At 38.5% G+C, this 20,727-nt stretch overlaps 1 protein-coding gene across 8 annotated transcripts in view; it reads left to right on the forward strand.

The window, feature by feature from the left end:
• Positions 1 to 20,727, forward strand: part of Tenm3 (teneurin transmembrane protein 3) — a 710,814-nt gene that overhangs the window by 540,732 nt on the left and 149,355 nt on the right. For all 8 annotated transcript variants that reach the window (XM_045142405.1, XM_045142407.1, XM_045142406.1 and 5 more), the window contains one exon: positions 10,766 to 10,888. In XM_045142405.1, the coding sequence (XP_044998340.1) occupies positions 10,766 to 10,888 (123 nt within the window). The remainder of the gene's footprint in view (positions 1 to 10,765; positions 10,889 to 20,727) is intronic.

The following is a 20,727-nucleotide window of genomic DNA, read 5'->3' on the forward strand; positions in this document are numbered from 1 at the left end:
GAGCAAAATACAATCATCTGCAGCCTGAGACCATCTTAGCACTTCTCTTCTACCACCTCCACGCTCCACTGCCCTTGGCAGAATAGACAGGTGCAGGTCTGTGCTGCTGGTAATTAGGTCAAGACTTCAGATTACAGTCTACCACTTAGTGAGCTGCAATCTCATACCTTCAAAGTCTTATAGCCTGTCTCAAAGTTCTTCTATTCTTTAGATTAAGTAATAGTCGCTCTTTAATTGACTGCTTATAAAACTTAGTGTGTGGGAAGTACTAGCTCAATACCTGACACAGATTGTTTGCTCCCCCAAAGTTTGTTGTTGTTGTTTATTTTTTAACTGTGTATCCTAAACTGGGTATGGTGGCTCATGCATGGAATCCCAGCACCGTGAAGACTGATGTGGAAGGACCATAAGTTTAGCCTGGGTTATATCATGAAACTGTCTTAAGAAAAACAAAAAGGAAACTTCCGGGGACTTCCGGTTAAGATGGCGGCGTAGGTACCACGCCAAAGCAGCCTAGGGGGGAAAAAGACCAAAAAAACTCAGCAAAATACACACTTTTACTAAAAAGTGAGGTGTATGGGAAATTGAGGCGGCAGCGGAGAAGTAGAAGAGTTATAGAGCATCCAGAGCCTGCACAGGCGGGAAAAGCGGCTCCGGCAGCTCGGCCAACTGCCGCAGCCGCGGCGCAGCAGAAAGCCGCCAGACTCTCGGCTCGAGCCGCAGGAAAAGCCAAGTGCGGGATTTTCCCCTCACACCGCACTCTCCGCAACTCGAGAAACATGAGGGGAGAGCGGCAGCAAGCAGCGGAGGAGAAGACCGCGAGGTAGAAGAACACGTGGAGCAGCGAGACAACCAGAGCAGCCGCGGCTCCCTCCCCTCCCCCAACGCCTGAACCCACCTCTAGCGAACACAGCAGCGGCCTGGGACCCGGCCACGCCAACATGGGCTGACAACAGGACCCAGGCAGGAGCAGAGTTCAGCAGCAACTTCAGCGGCTCCAGCACCGGTACCAGCGGCCCCAGCAGCAGCGGACCCAGGAGCGGCAGCGGCGGCAGATCCCGCAGCAGCGGCTTCGGGGGGAGCAGCTGCGGTGGACACGGCAGCGGCAGCTTCAGCAGCGGTGGTGGCTCCGGTGGTGGCAGCTACGGCAGCAGCAGAGGCAGCAGCAGCGGCTCGGTTTGCCCCAAAGGAAAAGCAAGTGCCCAGCTCCAGAAATCAGAACAGCAGCCCGACGACCCAGGCAGCAACTTGACTGAGACCAAAATCACCCAAGGTAACTGGGATTGCACCAGGGAAGGGTCTCACTTGGTCACAAGCAGACTTGGATCCCTCAACAGACCAGAAATCTAAACCTCTTTGTTGATAGAGGATCTGGTCATTATAATAACTACTCTTGCATACATACTCGGGGCTGTTTTTTATTGAATGTGTACAGTGTTTAGTTAAATTTTAGAATCTACCTGTATTTTATTCCACTCAGCCTGCTTGAATACTCCTATAGCAGGGAAACTCAACCCCTAAGAACATCTTTGTAGATACTCTGAGAGTCTTAAGAGCCACACCTAATACCTTAAGGTCCTACCCTGAAAATATATTACATCAAATCAATTGATACAGCTAAGAATACACAGCTAGCTAGAAAATCCAAGCATTAACTTAATCCAAGATGCAAAAATATATACATTATAACACAAGAAACACTAAAAAGCAAGACGATATAAATCCACCTAAAAGTATTAATGCATCAGAAATGTCCTCCAGTGAGAAAGAGTTAGAGGAAATGCCTGAGAAAGAGTTCAAAAGAATAATTATAAATATGTTCAAAGAGGTCAAAGAACACATGAAAACAATCAAAGAAGAAATCAAAGAGGAAATCAAAGGAATCAAAGAAGAGGCAGGACACCAATTTAATGAAATAAAGAAGGCAATACAAGACATAAATAGGGAAATAGAAATAATAAAAAAAAAACCAGTCAGAATTACTAGCAATGAAGAACACAGTTAATGAAATAAAAAACTCTGTAGAAAATCTCACCAGTAGGATGGATGAGGGAGAGGACAGAATATCTAAGCTAGAAGACCAGGTGGCAGACCTAATGCAGTCCAACAAAGAGAAAGACAAACTTATAGAAAAGTATGAGTGGGAATTTCAAGATATTCGGGACACTATGAAAAGATCCAATATAAGAATTCAGGGCATAGTAGAAGGAGAAGAACTCCAATTCAGAGGCATAGTAGGCATCTTCAACAAAATCGTAGAGGAAAATTTCCCCCAAATTGGGAAAGAGGTGCCAATACAGATACAGGAAGCCTTTAGAACCCCAGCCAGACAAAACCCAGAAAGAACCTCTCCTCGCCATATTATAATCAAACTTCCAAACACACACAGCAAAGAAAAAATATTGAAAGCAGTTAGAGAGAAAAATCAAGTTACCTACAAAAGCAAGCCCATCAGGATTACAGCAGATTATTCAACACAAACTTTTAAAGCCAGAAGGGCTTGGAGTGATATATTCCAAGTTCTGAAAGATAACAACTGTCAACCAAGGTTACTTTATCCTGCAAAGTTATCCATTCAAATAGATGGAGAAATAAAGACATTCCATGACAAAAGCAGGTTAAAGGAGTATTTGAAGACAAAACCAGCTCTACAGAAAATACTTGATAGAATCCTCCATGCTGAAGAAAGTGAAAAGCACACATACAAGGAACCTAGAAAAAACAAGCTATACTCAAATACCAGTTAACAGAAGAGAGCACAGGTAGAACCAGTAACACACACACACATGGCAAACATAAATACACATCTTTCAATAATATCTCTTAATATCAACGGTCTCAATGCCCCAATGAAAAGATATAGATTTGCAGACTGGGTTAAAAAGCAGGATCCTACAATTTGTTGTCTCCAAGAAACTCACCTTTCTACAAAGGATAGGCATTATCTTAGGGTGAAAGGTTGGAAGACGGTGTTTCAAGCAAATGGGCCTAGAAAACAAGCAGGCGTTGCTGTCCTAATATCAGACAGGGTAGCCTTTAGTCCGACGTTAGTCAAGAAAGATAAGGAAGGTCACTTTATATTGATTAAGGGCACACTCCAACAGGAGGACATTACAATCCTAAACATATATGCACCTAACATGGGGGCTCCCAAATTCGTCAAACAAACACTATTAGAACTAAGGTCACAGATAACACCAAACACAGTGGTGGTGGGTGACTTTAACACCCCACTCTCATCAATTGACAGGTCATCCAGGGAAAGAATAAACAGAGAGGCATCTGGACTAAATGAGGTCATAGAAGGAATGGACCTAACAGATATATACAGGACATTTCATCCAAAGGCTGCAGAATATACATTCTTTTCAGCAGCACATGGAACATTCTCTAAAATAGACCATATATTAGGACACAAAGCAAATCTTAACAAATTTAGGAAAATTGAAATAATTCCTTGCATTCTATCTGACCACAATGGAATTAAACCACAAATCAGTAGCAAGAAAGGCTATAGAGCATACACAAAATCATGGAAACTAAACAATACACTACTAAATGATGAGTGGGTCAATGAAGAAATCAAAAAGGAAATCAAAAAATTTATAGAGTCAAATGATAATGAGAACACAACATACCAAAATCTCTGGGACACAATGAAGGCAGTTCTAAGAGGTAAATTTATAGCCTTAAGCGCCTATATTAAGAAATTAGAAAGGTCGCAAGTAAACGACCTAATGCTTCGCCTTAAAGCCTTGGAAAAAGAAGAACAAGGCAAACCAAAAATTAGTAGACGGGAAGAAATAATAAAGATTAGGGCAGAAATTAATGAAATAGAAACAAAAAGAACAATCCAAAGAATTAATGAAACAAAGAGTTGGTTCTTTGAAAGGATAAACAAGATTGATAAACCCTTAGCAAATCTGACCAAAAGAAAGAGAGAAGAGACACAAATTAATAAAATCAGAGATGAACAAGGTAACATCACAACAGATTCCAGAGAAATTCAAAAAATCATAGGGACATACTATAAAAGCATATACTCCACAAAGTATGAAAATCTGAAAGAAATGGATGATTTCCTTGATCTATATGACCTGCCTAAATTAAATCAAAATGAGATTAATCACTTAAATAGACCTATAACAAACATGGAGATCCGAACAGTTATCAATAATCTCCCAACTAAAAAAAGCCCAGGCCCGGATGGATTCACTGCTGAATTTTACCAGACTTTTAAGGAAGAGCTAACACCATTGCTTCTTAAGCTTTTCCAGGAAATAGAAAAAGAAGGAATTCTACCAAACTCCTTCTATGAGGCCAGCATCACCCTGATACCAAAACCAGGCAAAGATAGAACAAAAAAAGAAAATTACAGACCAATCTCCCTCATGAACATAGATGCAAAAATTCTCAACAAAATATTGGCAAACAGAATACAAGAGTATATCAAAAAGATCATTCACCCTGACCAAGTAGGCTTTATCCCAGAGATGCAGGGATGGTTCAACATACGCAAATCTATAAATGTAATACATTACATAAACGGGTTGAAGGACAAAAATCACATGATCATCTCATTAGATGCAGAGAAAGCATTTGACAAAATCCAACATCCCTTCATGATAAAAGTCCTACAGAGACTGGGAATAGAAGGAACATATCTCAATATAATAAAGGCTATTTATGACAAGCCTACAGCCAACATATTACTAAATGGGGAAAAACTGGAAGCTTTTCCACTAAAATCAGGAACAAGACAAGGGTGTCCACTGTCCCCACTTCTATTTAATATAGTTTTGGAAGTCTTGGCCATAGCAATAAGGCAAGAGACACACATAAAAGGGATACAAATTGGAAAGGAAGAAATCAAGTTATCATTATTTGCAGATGACATGATTCTATACATAAAGGACCCTAAAGAGTCTACTAGCAAGTTGTTAGAGCTGATCAAAACCTACAGCAATGTAGCAGGATACAAAATAAATACACAGAAATCAGTAGCCTTCATATATGCTAACAACAAACACACAGAGGATGAAATCAGAGAATCACTCCCATTCACAATTGCATCAATAAAAATAAAATACCTTGGAATAAACCTAACCAAGGAAGTAAAGAATCTATACAATGAGAACTTTAAAACACTCAAGCGAGAAATTGCAGAAGACACTAGAAAGTGGAGAAACATCCCTTGTTCCTGGATTGGAAGAATCAATATCGTGAAAATGGCAATCTTACCTAAAGCAATCTACACATATAATGCAATCCCTATCAAAATTCCAAAGGCTTTCTTCATGGAAATAGAAAAAACAATCCAAAAATTCATTTGGAATCACAAAAACCTCGAGTATCTAAAATAATACTGAGCAACAAAAAAGAGGCTGGTGGTATCACCATACCTGATTTTACCCTATACTACAGAGCCATAGTAACAAAAACAGCATGGTACTGGCACAAAAACAGACATGTAGATCAGTGGAACAGAATAGAGGACCCAGATGTAAGCCCAAGTAGCTATAGCCACCTGATATTCGATAAAAATGCCAAAAATACTCATTGGAGAAGAGACAGCCTCTTCAGCAAATGGTGTTTTGAAAACTGGATAAATATCTGCAGAAGGATGAAAATAGATTCTTCTCTCTCGCCATGCACAAGAATTAAGTCCAAATGGATTAAAGACCTTAACATCAGACCTGAAACTCTGAAACTGCTAGAGGAAAAAGTAGGGGAAACCCTTCAACATATTGGTCTTGGCAAAGACTTTCTGAATACAACCCCAATTGCTCAGGCAATAAAACCACAGATTAACCACTAGGACCTAATGAAATTACAAAGATTTTGCACTGCAAAGGACACAGTGAAAAAAGCAAAGAGGCAACCTACAGAATGGGAAAAAAATCTTCGCCAGCTATATATCTGATAGAGGATTAATATCTAGGATATACAAAGAACTCAAAAAGTTAAATAATAAGGAATCAAACAAGCCAATCAAAAAATGGGCTATGGAGCTAAATAGAGAGTTCTCAAAGGAAGAAATACGAATGGCATATAAGCATCTTAAAAAGTGTTCTACGTCACTAGTCATCAGGCAAATGCAGATTAAAACTACATTGAGATTCCATCTCACTCCTGTCAGATTGGCCACCATCATGAAAAATGATCATAAATGTTGGCGGGGATGTGGAAAAAAAGGAACCCTTCTGCACTGCTGGTGGGAATGCAATCTGGTCCAGCCATTGTGGAAAACAGTGTGGAGGTTCCTAAAGCAGCTAGAGATTGATCTACCATATGACCCAGCTATAGCACTTCTAGGCATATATCCAAAGGACTCATCTCATTTCCTTAGAAGTACATGCTCAACCATGTTTATTGCTGCTCAATTTCTAATAGCTGGGAAATGGAACCAGCCTAGATGTCCCTCAACAGATGAGTGGATAATGAAGATGTGGTACATTTATACAATGGAGTTCTACTCAGCGGTAAAGAAAAATGAAGTTATGAAATTTGCAGAAAAATGGATGGACCTGGAAAGTATTATACTAAGTCAGGTAACCCAGGCCCAGAAAGCCAAGCGCCACATGTTCTCTCTCATATGTGGATCCTAGCTACAGATAACTGGGCTTCTGCGTGAGAATGAAAATACTTAGTAGCAGAGGCCAGTAAGTTGAAAAGGAGACATAAAGGGTGGAGAAAGGAAGGGAGGAGGATACTTAATAGGTTGATATTGTATATATGTAATTACAATGATTGTAATGGGGAGGTAATATGATGGAGAATGGAATTTCAAACGGGAAAGTGTGGGGGTGGAGAGGGAGGGAATTACCATGGGATATATTTTATAATCATGGAAAATGTTAATAAAAATTTTAAAAAAAAATTTAAAAAAAAAACTTGCACCGTGATATTACATCACCAATTTCAGAACACACTGTCTGCCGCTGAGAGAAAATGCCTTATATTGCTCCTGCTGTATACTTCCTAACCTGAGCTCTGCCCCCAGGGAGATGAGGAAGTTATCAAAGCAGACCTCCCAGCTCCCTCTTGTCATTCCTTGTCATCCCCTGGTGGGACCGTTATGAACTGAGGATCCTTAGGAGTATGCATGAAGAATGGCAGCAAATATTTTCCCATGAGTGCAAATCTGTTTTTCAGCTCAGGATTGAAAAATTGGGTTGATCCCTCTTTATTTGCAGATGTATTTTATTTAGCTAATTTTCCCTTTATTTGACTGCCAAGATATCCCATGTAGTTTTATTATACCACGGTTAGTAATCTCTGGAGCATTCTTGGCTTTTGAGTCTGTTTTCCCTGCCCCTCTCTTGGCTCTCATTAACCCCATATATGGGTACAAATCTTAAGTTACATAGAAGCATCAAGCTCTTCCCTAAATACCAAGTGGCAGCAGACTCAAAGACAGGTACTATCCTAAGACCATACAGCTCATTGCTGTTTCCAGTGAAACATTAAACAAGATACTGTATTATACTATTGTGCACAGTTCTCATTGTACAGCAGCTTAAGTGGAACCAGTCCCAGATTGTTGAGGGGTTTTTGTAATAATATATATGTAATAAAGCTGTTACCCATCTGACAAAATAAATAACACAGCTTTCCTAACACAAACATCACATGACTTTTTACCACTTGACATCTGCATACAATCCCATAGATTACCTTCATCTTTTAATGTCTATTAAAACCAATAATATAAGCAAATCTATCACCCAGGTTTATATGTTACAAGATCACAATGATGATAAATTATTTTGCTTGATACTTTTGCCTATATTGGAGTAGAAGAACTCTTTGACTTACAGTGGGTTGCATGCAATAAATCCATTGACGATTCTAAAGACTTAATGTCAAAAATGCATGTAGTATATGTAGCCTACTAAATATCCCAGCCTCGCAGCATAGGGCACTGGACAGTCTCTGTTGCCCTCTGTAAAACTCTGGCTGCAGCCCTATGACCTTTCCCAGCATTGTGAGATAATATCTACCCTTAAACTACTAGTCCAGGAAAGATCAAAAGCCAAGCTATGATTTCCACTGTATGTGTATAGCTTTTTAGCCATTGTAAAATGGAAAAATCAGAAGTTGAACATTTTAAGCCAGAGACGGTCTTTGTTGATTGTTACTGTGCCAAAGTATGTCTGTCAAACCTTTACTGTCTGCAGAACCAGCTCCTATTAGTTTTTTTTTTTCAAAATTTGCTGAAGTATGTAAAACCTTGAAAACTGTGTGAAGCTATAAATGTTTAGAAAGATCCTGACATTTTGCCACTCAAATACTACGCAATTTAATGCAAAATGACATGTGAAGATATCCCTCTTTATAAGATGACAGTGTATAAATTCAAGAATTGTAAAACCTATATCTTCATCCATGAAAGTCAGAGTTTAAGTAGAATGCTGCTGGAGTATAATTTAAGTAAGTATTGTGAGAACATGCATTTGTTTCTAATATACATGGTACACATAGCTAACTATGTACCTTTCCTACTATACCATGCTTTTGTCAGTTATTATTAACAAGAGGATGTGGGACTGGTAACAATATACTGAAATTTTTCAGTCTTTTTAAAAAAATTATAGCAATCATCTATAGTAACAGTAGACTATTCTCAACTATTTTTCATATATTACACAAAAGGGGTACATCCATTAATTATTCAGGATATGGTTTTCATTTCCTCCCCAGCCATTCAAACATTTATTTAATATTTGTTTTTTCTTCAAATTACAAAATTATCTACAAATGTTTTCTAAGATTTTAAATTTTCAGAAAGTGTAACTGTTATTGATTTTAACTCATGATTTTAAAAGATACCTAAGCAATATCCACAAACCTATTCACAGTTTATAAATTATATGTAATAGTCAACAAACTATCCTAAGACACTCAACCCTGTCAGGACACGCTTCTCCAGGAAGCTACCCTGGCTCTCTTGACTCATCAGTGGGTATTTTACAGTGAGTGGAAAGCTTTATAGATAAAAGAGATGTTTAAGGAAAGCTGTCATGATCTGGTCAAGTGACCCCAAATAATTTGGTAATGAAGAACCTAGAATAAAGTTTCAATGAAAAACCTGTATATTGAAAAGTATGCTAGCCGGGAGTGGTGGCGCACGCCTTTAATCCCAGCACTCGGGAGGCAGAGGTAGGAGGATCGCCATGAGTTCAAGGCCACCCTGAGACTACAGAGTTAATTCCAGGTCAGCCTGGACCAGAGTGAGACCCTACCTCGAAAAACCAAAAAAAGAAAAGTATGCTGCTGAATGCCAGCTATATTTCATATACTCTATCAAGAATAGTCACAAAAATTATATAAACTAGTTTTAATGTACTTTATTTTTTAAGTCTAGTACTTACCACTAATTTGTCAAAGATTAGATCCCAGCCTAAGAACAGAAGAAGACTAGAACTGCATCTCAAACCACTGCTCTGCTGTTAATCCAGATTATTTTTGTTTGTACATTATTTGAATATTTATTATTAGCATATTGTCAGAGGTAGTTATCACACTGTGTCTGAGAAGGCTTTTGAAAACATTTGTGCCTTTCTGCATCCCTTTAGAAACCTCCAGTGTATAAGGAGCAAAATAGTATCAGAAAATGTGTTCTTTTGTGATACAATAATAATCATTGGGTTTCCTTATAGAACTTAGCCTTCCTTAAGAATTTCTAAACTACATTCTATGAGTATACATTAATGTGTACTATTTGTTAATAATTATTATGCCAGTTGCATATTCTTCTAAATATTTTACAAAAATTAAGAAAAATACTATATTAAATTTTAAATTACATTAGCTTATAAATATATAATTGCACCATATAATCCTCTCATTATGTTTTCTAAATATTTTAAATAAGAACCATTAGTACATACATACAATTGTAATAGCTGTATGTTACTTATAAATCTATAGGAAACTCATAAGAAATTACTTGGCATACATACATGTTATGTGATCAATGATATCACTAAGTTGTATGCCATAAATTTTAAAATGACTCATCTTAATTCAAGATCCTCCAGTTTTATTTTATATGCATGAATCTATTCTGATCATCTCATATGCCAGCAAGTTCATCTGTGAAATAAGTTTTTTGTTTTTGCTTTTTTACTCTAAATTGAAAGCATCATGTCTTTAGAGAACCTGTATCTTTTGTAACAGAGCATGAAAAGTTTGAAAATGAGTATAGTCAATTGTGGTTGGTAGATGCCATTGTAGGGAATTCTATCACTTCCTTGTAGATGGCAGAACAGGCTAGGGAGATGGCCGGTGGTTAAAGGCAACTGAAGCCCAAGGGCCAGTTAATTGACACACTGGCAGCAGCAAAACAGAGACCCTGTCTCAAAAACCACATGGAAAAGAGGACAAACACCCATAGTTGTCCTCTGACCTTCACACACAGTATGGTATGTGCACATGCACACACATACACTAAGAAAAAAGAGAGTGGTGAAATATGCAACACAAAGAAGAATACAGTGATTCATGCTTCAGACATTCCTGGCATCAATTAACTGAGTGACAGTAAATCATTATTGAAATGCTGCCATGTTGTATGGCATTGCTATGAAATCGCATGTGTTTTAGGAATTCTGTTGTATAGTTTGCATTGCACAATTATTCTTGTTATTTCAGAAAATAGAAATTTGAACTTGACATATGTCTCTTGTTATAAACATGCTTACCATTGCTTTTGGAGCTGAAAACAGCAGACCTTTAAACAACTTTTGCTCTTCACCCCCAGCAATGCATCTATTTGGCCTCAACTGGCAGTTACAGCAGACTGAAAATGACACGTTTGAGAATGGGAAAGTGAATTCTGACACCATGCCAACAAACACTGTATCATTACCTTCTGGCGACAATGGTAAGAGAAAGAATTATGTGTCCTATGATTTTCTTTCAACAACCTTTTCCATAAACTTATTTTTAATCATGTTTACATCCAGTTTACGTGGGAAAGAGAGAAGGTTTAGAATTTTACAGATTCATCTGTTTGTACATGTTTTTATTAACACACTTGAAAAGTTGAAAATTCATATTCTTATTACAGGAATAATATAATTTTTCTACTTTCTGGGGAATGGAGTTTAGGCTCTTCTGCCTTCCCTTTCCTACAAGTGTATGTTAAGTTTTATTTTCAGGCTGCAGAATTCTGTATGTCATCTCTTAGTGTACCTTGGGTATATTAAGTTTTCATCACTGAACTTGTATGTGGAGCTGCAATACTTTATTAATCTTATTATAAAAGCTCTTAACTGTAAAACACATTAAAGAATTATAACTTATTGACCTTTGCTGTGGTTGCCCTTAGTGCAGCCCTTTAAAAAGTTGCATTTTGAGCTAACAGGGACTTTCAAATCTTTTGGCTGTACAGTAGAAGTCTAGTTTAAGTTGTTAGAGAATGTTGTATTTTATTTTTCCAATACAAACACTTCAGAATGTATATATGCATATATATTTACATTTCATATAATTTATGTGTACACACACACACACACACACACACTACATCTTGGCATTTGTATCCTCTGGCATTTTACAAAGCATGGTGATACTTTATATCTCAAAGCAACCTGACATCATCACTTTCTGTCACCTGGTCAATCATTTGCATTTAAGAATTTCCTCAGCTCTTCCTCCTCTGTTTTTTCTTACCTGGTGTTTTTGTATTCCACTTTGCCATCACTGGTGTCCATCTCATATGGCTAATTTCTTTATAACAGTAGAAAAATGTGGGTGCATGTTTAGTAAGATTATGTACTGGTCTTTTACAGGCACTCACTTAGTGTGATAAATGCTTTCAAGGCTTTGCCTTCTCATCTAGTCTATTTTAACCATGGTGCTTCATGACACTTCTCTTCCTCCTTACAAAGGCTGAGTAACTTTACAAGACATTAGATTTTCACAATAATAATTAATGTTCCTTCCTTTGAAACAAAGTTCTACATGTTCCCAAAGGACAGGTATCTGGTCCCCCACATGTTACCACAGGGCACTCACTGTACAGAGAGTTAAGGGCAGGCAAAGAGAAGCTTTTCTTGAAACTGCAAGTAAAAGAATTCATTATGGTAAATTCTAATTAGCTTACCATTATTTACTTTTTATACATTGATATTGCATGTAAACATCACATAACTACATTGAAGCCAAGAATATGTGTTTTTTACTTGTAATGGTTCAAATTTAGACTGTCTCTTTAAGTGTACAATTCCATGAAGATGGTCAAATGATATTTATTAATCTTAGATGCTAGGAGCACTTTTACAAAGTAAGCATATTATAGGGCTGGAGAGATGGCTTAGCAGTTAAGCGCTTGCCTGTGAAGCCTAAGGACCCCAATTGGAGGCTCGATTCCCCAGGTCCCACGTTAGCCAGATGCACAAGGGGGCGCACGCGTCTGGAGTTTGTTTGCAGAGGCTGGAAGCCCTGGCGCGCCCATTCTCTCTCTTCCTCTATCTGTCTTTCTCTCTATGTCTGTCGCTCTAAAATAAATAAATAAGTAATTTAAAAAAAAGTAAGCATATTATAATTATACTAAAGAGATCAGTGCTTACAGTAGTCATTCTATTTACCATATCCTTTCATCATGATAAAAATGAAAACAGCATAGCTAATTAGTTTCACAGCACTCAAAAAGCATATTACTGAGGAAACTGGATTCAAACACACTCCCACCAACTTTAGCACTGGGCTCTGGTATTTCCTCTTGAGAATGCACTTGCGCATTTCAGCATGTCTCAGCTCACCTAACCATATCTTCTTTTACCTACATACTTGAGAACCCTAAGCAAAATGAGTAGTAGGTCAGATCTGCATGAAAATTTAAAGCAACCCATGAATACATTGTGCAGGACAATATCACCTCCAAAGTTAGATGAATACCATTTGAATATGATTTTGGAAATATTTGCAGAGCTAGAATCCTCCAAAACAGTAACTCCCAAGCTATTAACCATGATGGCAATAAGAAATGCATGTTTCAGGGCCAGAGATGGCTGAATGATTAAGATGTTTGCCTGCAAAGCGTAAGGACCCAGGTTCAATTCCCCAGTGAAAGACGGAAAGAGGCAGAGAGAGAGAGAGAGAGAGACAGAGAGAGAATGGCCACGCCAGGGCCTCCAGCCACTGCAAATGGACTCCAGATATTTGTGCCCCCTTGTGTATCTGGATAACGTGGGTCCTGGGGAATCAAACAAGGGTCCTTTGGCTTTGCAGGCAAATGCCTTAACCCCTAAGTCATCCCTCCATCCCAACTGTGTGTACTTTTATCCATTGTACCTTTTGTAATAAAAACTCTGCCCCTACCACCATGAGTAGTTAACAGCCTCCCACCCATAAACAGTTTTATTAAAGAACTGGTCCTCTAGAATGAACCTAGAGTATTTATAGGAATTTCCCTTAGGAAAAGAAGGGCTTCTAGGCCTTATCTTAGTTATTTTCATAAAGTAACCTAAACAAATCAGTCTTTTATTTCTCAAGTCCTCAGATTCCAAGGCATTCTTGTTTCTGTTTTCAAGTAAAGGTTGTTAGTTTCTAGCTCTTTAGGTATATGTCCAAGCACAGAGGGGACAGGAGGAGAATCTTATTTGTAGAATAGATAATATCTAAAGTCTCTTTTATTAAAAAGTTCTCCATGATGAATTTGCAATAGCCATGTACCATCACCTACTACTTTATATTTGCAAACTATCCAAAGGAGCATATCATCTGTTTAGAAATTCCTAATGGAGGGACTGGAGAAATGGCTTAGCAGTTAAGGCATTTGCCCACAAAGCCAAAGGACCTCAGTTTAATTTCCCAGGACCCACATAAGCCAGATGTACAAGGTAGCACATGCATCTGGAGTTCATTTGCAGTGGCTGGATACCCGGGCACACCCATTCTCTCCCCCCCCCCCACTTCACTCTCTCCCTCTTTTGTCTTTCACTCTCTCAAATAAATAAATAAATAAATAAAATTTTTTAAAAAGAAAAGAAATTCCTAATGGGCTGGAGAGATGGCTTACGAATTAAGGTGCTTGCCTACAAAGCCTAAGTCCCCAGGGTTGATTCCCCAAGACCCACATAAGCTAGATCCACAAAGTGACACATACACCTGGAGTTCATTTGCAGTGGCTAGAGGCCCTAATGTGCCTATCCTATCTGTGTCTTATACACACACACACACACACACACACACACACACCACATTCTCTATCTCTTTCTTTCTCTCTCCAAAAAATGAATAAAACATTTAGAAATTCCTAATAAATTATAATTCTAGAGGAAAACTGAGAATCTTGCCCAAAGCTCATTAGAATTAACTGTGCTGAGCATAAAGGGAAAAATTAACTTCAAATTTTCTGAAGAAAGTATTCTTATTTACTCAGTCCTATTTTATTCTTGTTTGTAAACATAATTGTAAGGAACAATTATCCAGCTAATCATTTTAGATTTGCCTGTCTCCTTTAATACTTAATCAAAGCTTCTCAATCATGGACAGTATCCAAAAGAAGAATCTACTGATTATCCTTGAGAGTTTCTTTGACTGCACAGTTTAGAGATGAGATAACAGAAATATAGGGTCTCAGGAAAGACTGATAGAAATAGACACCGTGGGTAAATTAAGCGAGATTAAAGTTTGGAACGCAAGTAGCTTCTTTTTTTTTTTCTAGAAACTAAAATGATTCCCTTGGACCAGGAGATCCATTTAGCCTAATGTACTGAAAAGAATTACACAGACCTATACTCAAATGCTAGCTCCTTCATTTATTTACTTAGTAACCAGTTACTTAGCCTTTTTCAGGCTCAATGTCTTCATATGTAAAGAGGGAATAATAGTAATTCACTCTTGACTTACCAAACTCAGCAATCTGACATCTCAACTATATTTACCTTGCAAAGCTATCTCCTCCACACTTCTTAAAAATTATTTCAAATCTTCCCTCTATACCCAAAACCCTGTGTTACATTCTTTTCAACAACAAAATAGGAACTTTCTGAGGGTATTCTCATGTTCCTACAAACAAATCTCCATTCCATTAATTACTTTGTTCATTGATGGGCAAAACATATCTAACAAAAACAATTTATAGGAGGAAGGGTTTATTTCTGGCTCTCCGTTTGAGAGGATACAGTCTATCTTCACAGGAAAGATGGATGTGGTAGCTGAAGCATGAGGCAGATGTCCACATTGCATCTTCAGTCAGGTAGCAGAGAGGGGAATGCTACTATTCACCTTTCTTTCTCCCTGTTATGTAGCCCATGATCTCAGCCCATGGAATTGAGCCTCCCATATTTAGGGTGGGTTTTCCAACCTCAAATAATTTATCCCTCCTAGATGTGACCAGAAGTTTGGCTCTTAGGTGATTCTAGAGCCTGTCAACTTGACAATATATATTAGCCACAAGTCCACTCTTTCTCATCTTGACATCCAAATATATCACTTCTAAGGTATTCTTTTCTACCCTTTGTTCACCTAGGGTCCTAGCCATCTTGTAATACAGATAATTCAGTGAAACTTTAAAAGTCCCTATAGGGGCTGGAGAGATGGCTTAGTGGTTAAGTGCTTGCCTGTGAAGCCTAAGGACCCCGGTTCAAGGCTCGGTTCCCCAGGTCCCACGTTAGCCAGATGCACAAGGGGGCGCACGTGTCTGGAGTTCGTTTGCAGTGGCTGGAAGCCCTGGCGCGCCCATTCTCTCTCTCTCCCTCTATCTGTCTTTCTCCCTGTGTCTGTCGCTCTCAAATAAATAAATAAAAAATGAACAAAAAATATTTTTTAAAAAAGTCCCCATAGTCTTTAATATTCCCAACACTATTCAAAAGTGCAGGGTCCCTTCTGAGACTCACGCAGTCTCCTAACTGTGAACCCATATCACATCAAAAGACAAGTTACATAGTTCTAACATACAGTGGCACGGAATCAACATTCACATTTCAGAAGGAAAGAATAGGAAAGATTGTACTAAAGCAAGGCAGGAACCCAGCAAGATAAACACTAACTCCTATAGTTCTGAATCAAGAATTTGGGATAAAAGATGAGTCATCTGAACTCCAAAGGGCCAACCTGCTTAGATATCCTCTCCCTGTCCCCCATTCCATCTACTTCCAGCTCTGTGGCATGCAGCATATGGCCTCTCTGATGAACTAGTTTCACTCTACACCTATAACTTTCCTTGGCAGGTAATATCATGGAGTCTCCATTGCAACTTAGGCTTCTGCTACACAGCTTAACATGGTGGCCTCTCAGAGTCTCCTTACAGAGACTGCAAACCTGTCACAACCTCTGTGATATATTCTAGATGGTATCCTATCTTCAAATTTCCTCTTCCACTCAAATAAATGCATTACTTTTGAATTTACCCTCATTCAATTTATCATGACATGGGTAGAATACAGCCAGATTCTTTGCAAAATATGACAACAATGGCCTCTAGCCCAGTTCCCAATAAAGGCTTTGTTCCCCCTCTGAAACCTCATGAGTTGGGCTTCCGTTGCCTGCATTATTCCTGACATTCTGAGTTCCCACATTGAGCTCTGCTTACAGCCTAATAGGGCCTTTTTAGTCCAAAGTTCCAAAAAGTTCCTCATTCTCCCTGAAAACTGGCTCCAAAGGCCAAAGAACAATATGTTAGCTTTATCAGAGCAACAACCCCCATTCTCAGGAAAAAATTTTCTGTGTTAGTTACATTACTCATTAATATAACACAATATCTGGCAGCAGGTTAAGGATGGAAAGATTTATTTTGGCTTAAATTTTAAGGGAATGTAAAGTCTACATGGTGGGGAAGGTGTGACTGCAGGAAAATAAGCAACAGGTCACATTGCATCTGCAATCAGAGGGAGATGAATTCTGGTACCTGCTTGCTTTCCTTTTTTTATTCAGTCTGGACTCCAGCCTATTGACTAGTATCACCTACAAGTCTTCCTAATTCAAGTAACCCAAACTAGAAACTCACATCAAACATGCCCAGAGTTTTGGCTTCTAGGTTTTTCTAGTTCCTGAAATTTGGCAGTCTGTATTAACTATCACATTGCAAGTATGGGAGATATCTTTTCATCCTTTTTGCTTATACTCAAGGTTTTTTATTCTATAATTATTCTTTTTTAATTTTTTTTCATTTTTATTATTTATTTGAGAGTGACATACAGAAAAAGAGGCAGAGAAAGAGAGAGAATGGGCACACCAGGGACTCTGGCCACTGCAAACAAACTCCAGATGTGTGTGCCCCCTTGTGCATCTGGCTAATGTGGGTCCTGGGGAATCAAGCCTTGAAATGGGGTCCTTAGGCTTCACAGGCAAGCACTAACCTGCTAAGCCATCTCTCCAGCCCTAATTATTCTTTTTAAAAATATATTTATTTATTTACTTTCAAACACAGAGAAGAGAGATAAAGAGCACACCAGGGCCTCTTGCCAATATAAATAAGCTTCGCATGCATGCACTACTTTGTTTATCTGGCTTTTTATGTAGACATTGGGTATCAAACCGGGGTAGTTAGGCTTTATAGGCAAGAACCTTTAACTGCTGAGCCATCTCTCCACTCCCTGTAATTATTCTTGATCCTACTCTGTATCTTCATATTTTCCCAAGTATACTGATACCATGCAGCTTCCACTTGAATACCTCTAATATTTCTTATATTTCAGGGAAAATAAAATCCCTTTACCCTGTCATCCTCCTCCAGCTTAACTCTGTCATTCTCGTCTTTCCTTACAGCCAACTTCTTCAGCATAGTATGCAGAGTGCCTGTGTCCATGTCTTCCTATCTTCCACATGCACCTGTTTGAGTCTGTCTGCTATGGTACTCCTTTCTCATGACTGTCCTCTGTTACCACCACTCATGGAAACTGATGTCTTCCAGATCGTTCACTGCATGTTAATAGCACCAATGAATATTCTTCATCCTTTCCCCTATTTGAGTTCTTGATACCATTTAAAGGCTGACCTACCCCTCCTAATTGAAATATTCTTTCCCTACCATGTATAGTGCCACATTCACTGAGCTTTTTTACATTTTTATTAACAACAGCTATGTGTTTAGTTAGCTAATCTCTCTTCACTTGATCACTAACCATTACTGTTGCTTGGGGTTTTGTGCTTTCTTGTTCTTTCATTTACTCTCCTGGCTTTAGTTAACTTCTATGTTCTCTTGTCTTGTGACTAAATCAATGTAAGTCCAGCCTAGTATGCATTTCTTTAGCTCTAGATGTCACCTGTAAAATCTAAGTTTCCTTGGAACATCTCCACTTGAATGTCTCCCTATCAAAATCCAATTGTCTAAAACTGATCCCATCAACTAGCTATTGAGAACTTCATTAAAAAAAAAAAAAAAAATACCACAAGTCTCCCATCCAAGTACTAACCAGGCCCAACCCTGCTTAGCTTCTGAGATCAGACAAGATCAAGTGCATTCAGGCTGGTATGGCCATAGATGTGCTCCCTCCAGACACAAAATGTCCTGGATATCCATGGCCTCACAGTGCCTGACACTACCTGCACAAGACCATAATAAAAGGCGGAAATGATCATGACATCAAAATTAAAAGAGAGACTGATTGAGATGGGGATGGGATATGATGGAGACTGGAGTTTCAAAGGGGAAAGTGGGGGAAGGGAGGATATTACCATGGGTTGTTTTTTATAATCATGGAAATTGTTAATAAAAATTTGGAGGAAAAAAAATACCAAAAGTCACTAGCTTACAGAAACAGTTTTACACCTCTCCTCGTCTATCAATTACCTGAGTAGTTCTTGTATTCTTACTTCAGCTTCTCATGCAATTGTTCCTACATGGGTGGAGATGTCTGAAGCATTAACCTCGAAATCCAAGGTCGCTCATTCACATGGCTGGCAGCTGATGCTCTTCATTGACTTAAGCTCAGCTTCACTGTGGCTGCAAATGGAACAGCCTTCCATGTGGCTTGGGTTTCTCATAATGTCATAGCTGGTTCTCAAGAGGAATATCTCAAGATGGTGCATTTTCAGAGAGTTAGACAGCATCAGATATTCTAGGATATCACTTTCATTAAGAAGTCAAGGGCTGAAGAAATAGTTTTGTGGATAAAGTGCTTGCCCCCAAGCATTAGGACTTAAGTTTGATTCCTGGTACCCACATAAAATTCCAGGCATGGTGGCATGTGCCCATAATTTAAGTATGGGACTGATAGAGGCAGTAACATGAGATCCCTGGAGTTTGCTGATTAGACAGTCTAATCTATTGGTGAGCTCCAGGCTGAAGAAAGTTCTTATCTCAGAAAGAGGCTGATAGCATTCCTGAGAATAATATCCACGGTTGTCCTCTGGCCTCCATACACATGTGCATTCACATACACCTACACACATATATGCTACAGACATATGCATACCACTCACATGCAAAAGAAGAGGAACAAAAGGAAGAAGGGGAAAGAAGAGTAGAAGGAGAAAAAGAAAGAAGTAGTAGTCAAGTAACTGGGATGAAAGATGTAGTTCAGTTTCAGACACCTTGTCTACTATGCACCAGGCATTGGGTTCAGTGCCCAGAACAACAGAAAAAAACTTCAACTAATGCTACCCCATTCATAGTAAGGAGAGTTGAGCTTCCCTTCAGATCTAAGAACATGGGAGAACACATTGTCCAAAGACATTTGGAATTAGAAATACTATTGAGGCCATCTTTGGAAAAACACAATGGCTATATTATCTTTCTGTCCAAATTTGCCTGTTTTTCAGGGATTTCTACATCAGGAAATGGCCTCAACCGTAACCTAGTGACCTGGTCCAAAAGTTTAAGACTCCTTCTACTCTCTCATCTTTCATTTTCAACCAACTAGCATGTCCTAGTTATTCTAACTCCATAAAAATCTTTTGAATCCTATCATTTCTCGCTTGGGTTTAGCAGCTACCTATCTGTATGCTATCTCTACTCTTGCTTATCAATTCCTCACACACAAATTAGAGATAATACTTCCACCTTATACACTCAGTGACCTAGATTCTAGTCACAAACCTTTAAGTGTCATAATTCTCTTGACAATCTGGCTGCTCACAAGACCATACTATAGTACAGAAAAAATACAGCAGAGAGATCAAGAGTATAAACTGGAGCCAAGCAGCCCTGGCTTTCTATCTGAGTTCTAATCATCAATGCTTGTATACTTAGGACAATTCATACAGCCTTTTTTATGTCTACATGCTCTCATTTGTTAAAAGGAGTAGTTTGTTAAAAAGAGTAGTTAAAGAAAATGGTATAAGACAGTGTATAGTAAATGCTTTTAAATTGTTATAGATTATTTACTTACCTTTCTGGCATGTCTTACTGGCATGTTTGCCATCCTCATAGCATGGTTATTACTCTGGATTAGCTGACCAAGAGAGTCAAAGAGTGTTTGTTGAATGAATGAATGAAGATAGTATGACATAGAAGATATAAGGAGCCATCACAGTTCCTTGCACAAACTATACACAGCACAAGCATTGATGCAGTATAGTATTGAAGACCTGAAGCTCTTCATTCACTGGGCTTTAAGCAAATTGTCTTCTCTTACTTCCTGTTTCTGTATAGCATGATTGTCAGGTAGTTTTCTCTTTTTTTAAATTTTTTTTTGTTCATTTTTATTTATTCATTTGAGAGAGAGGCAGATAGAGAGAGCGAATGGGCATGCCAGGGCCTCCAGCCACTGCAAATGAACTTCAGATGTGTGCACCCCCTTGTGCATCTGGCTAATATGGGTCCTGGGGAAT

Source organism: Jaculus jaculus, chromosome 1 (genome assembly GCF_020740685.1).
Source record: "Jaculus jaculus isolate mJacJac1 chromosome 1, mJacJac1.mat.Y.cur, whole genome shotgun sequence".
NCBI lineage: Eukaryota > Metazoa > Chordata > Mammalia > Rodentia > Dipodidae > Jaculus > Jaculus jaculus.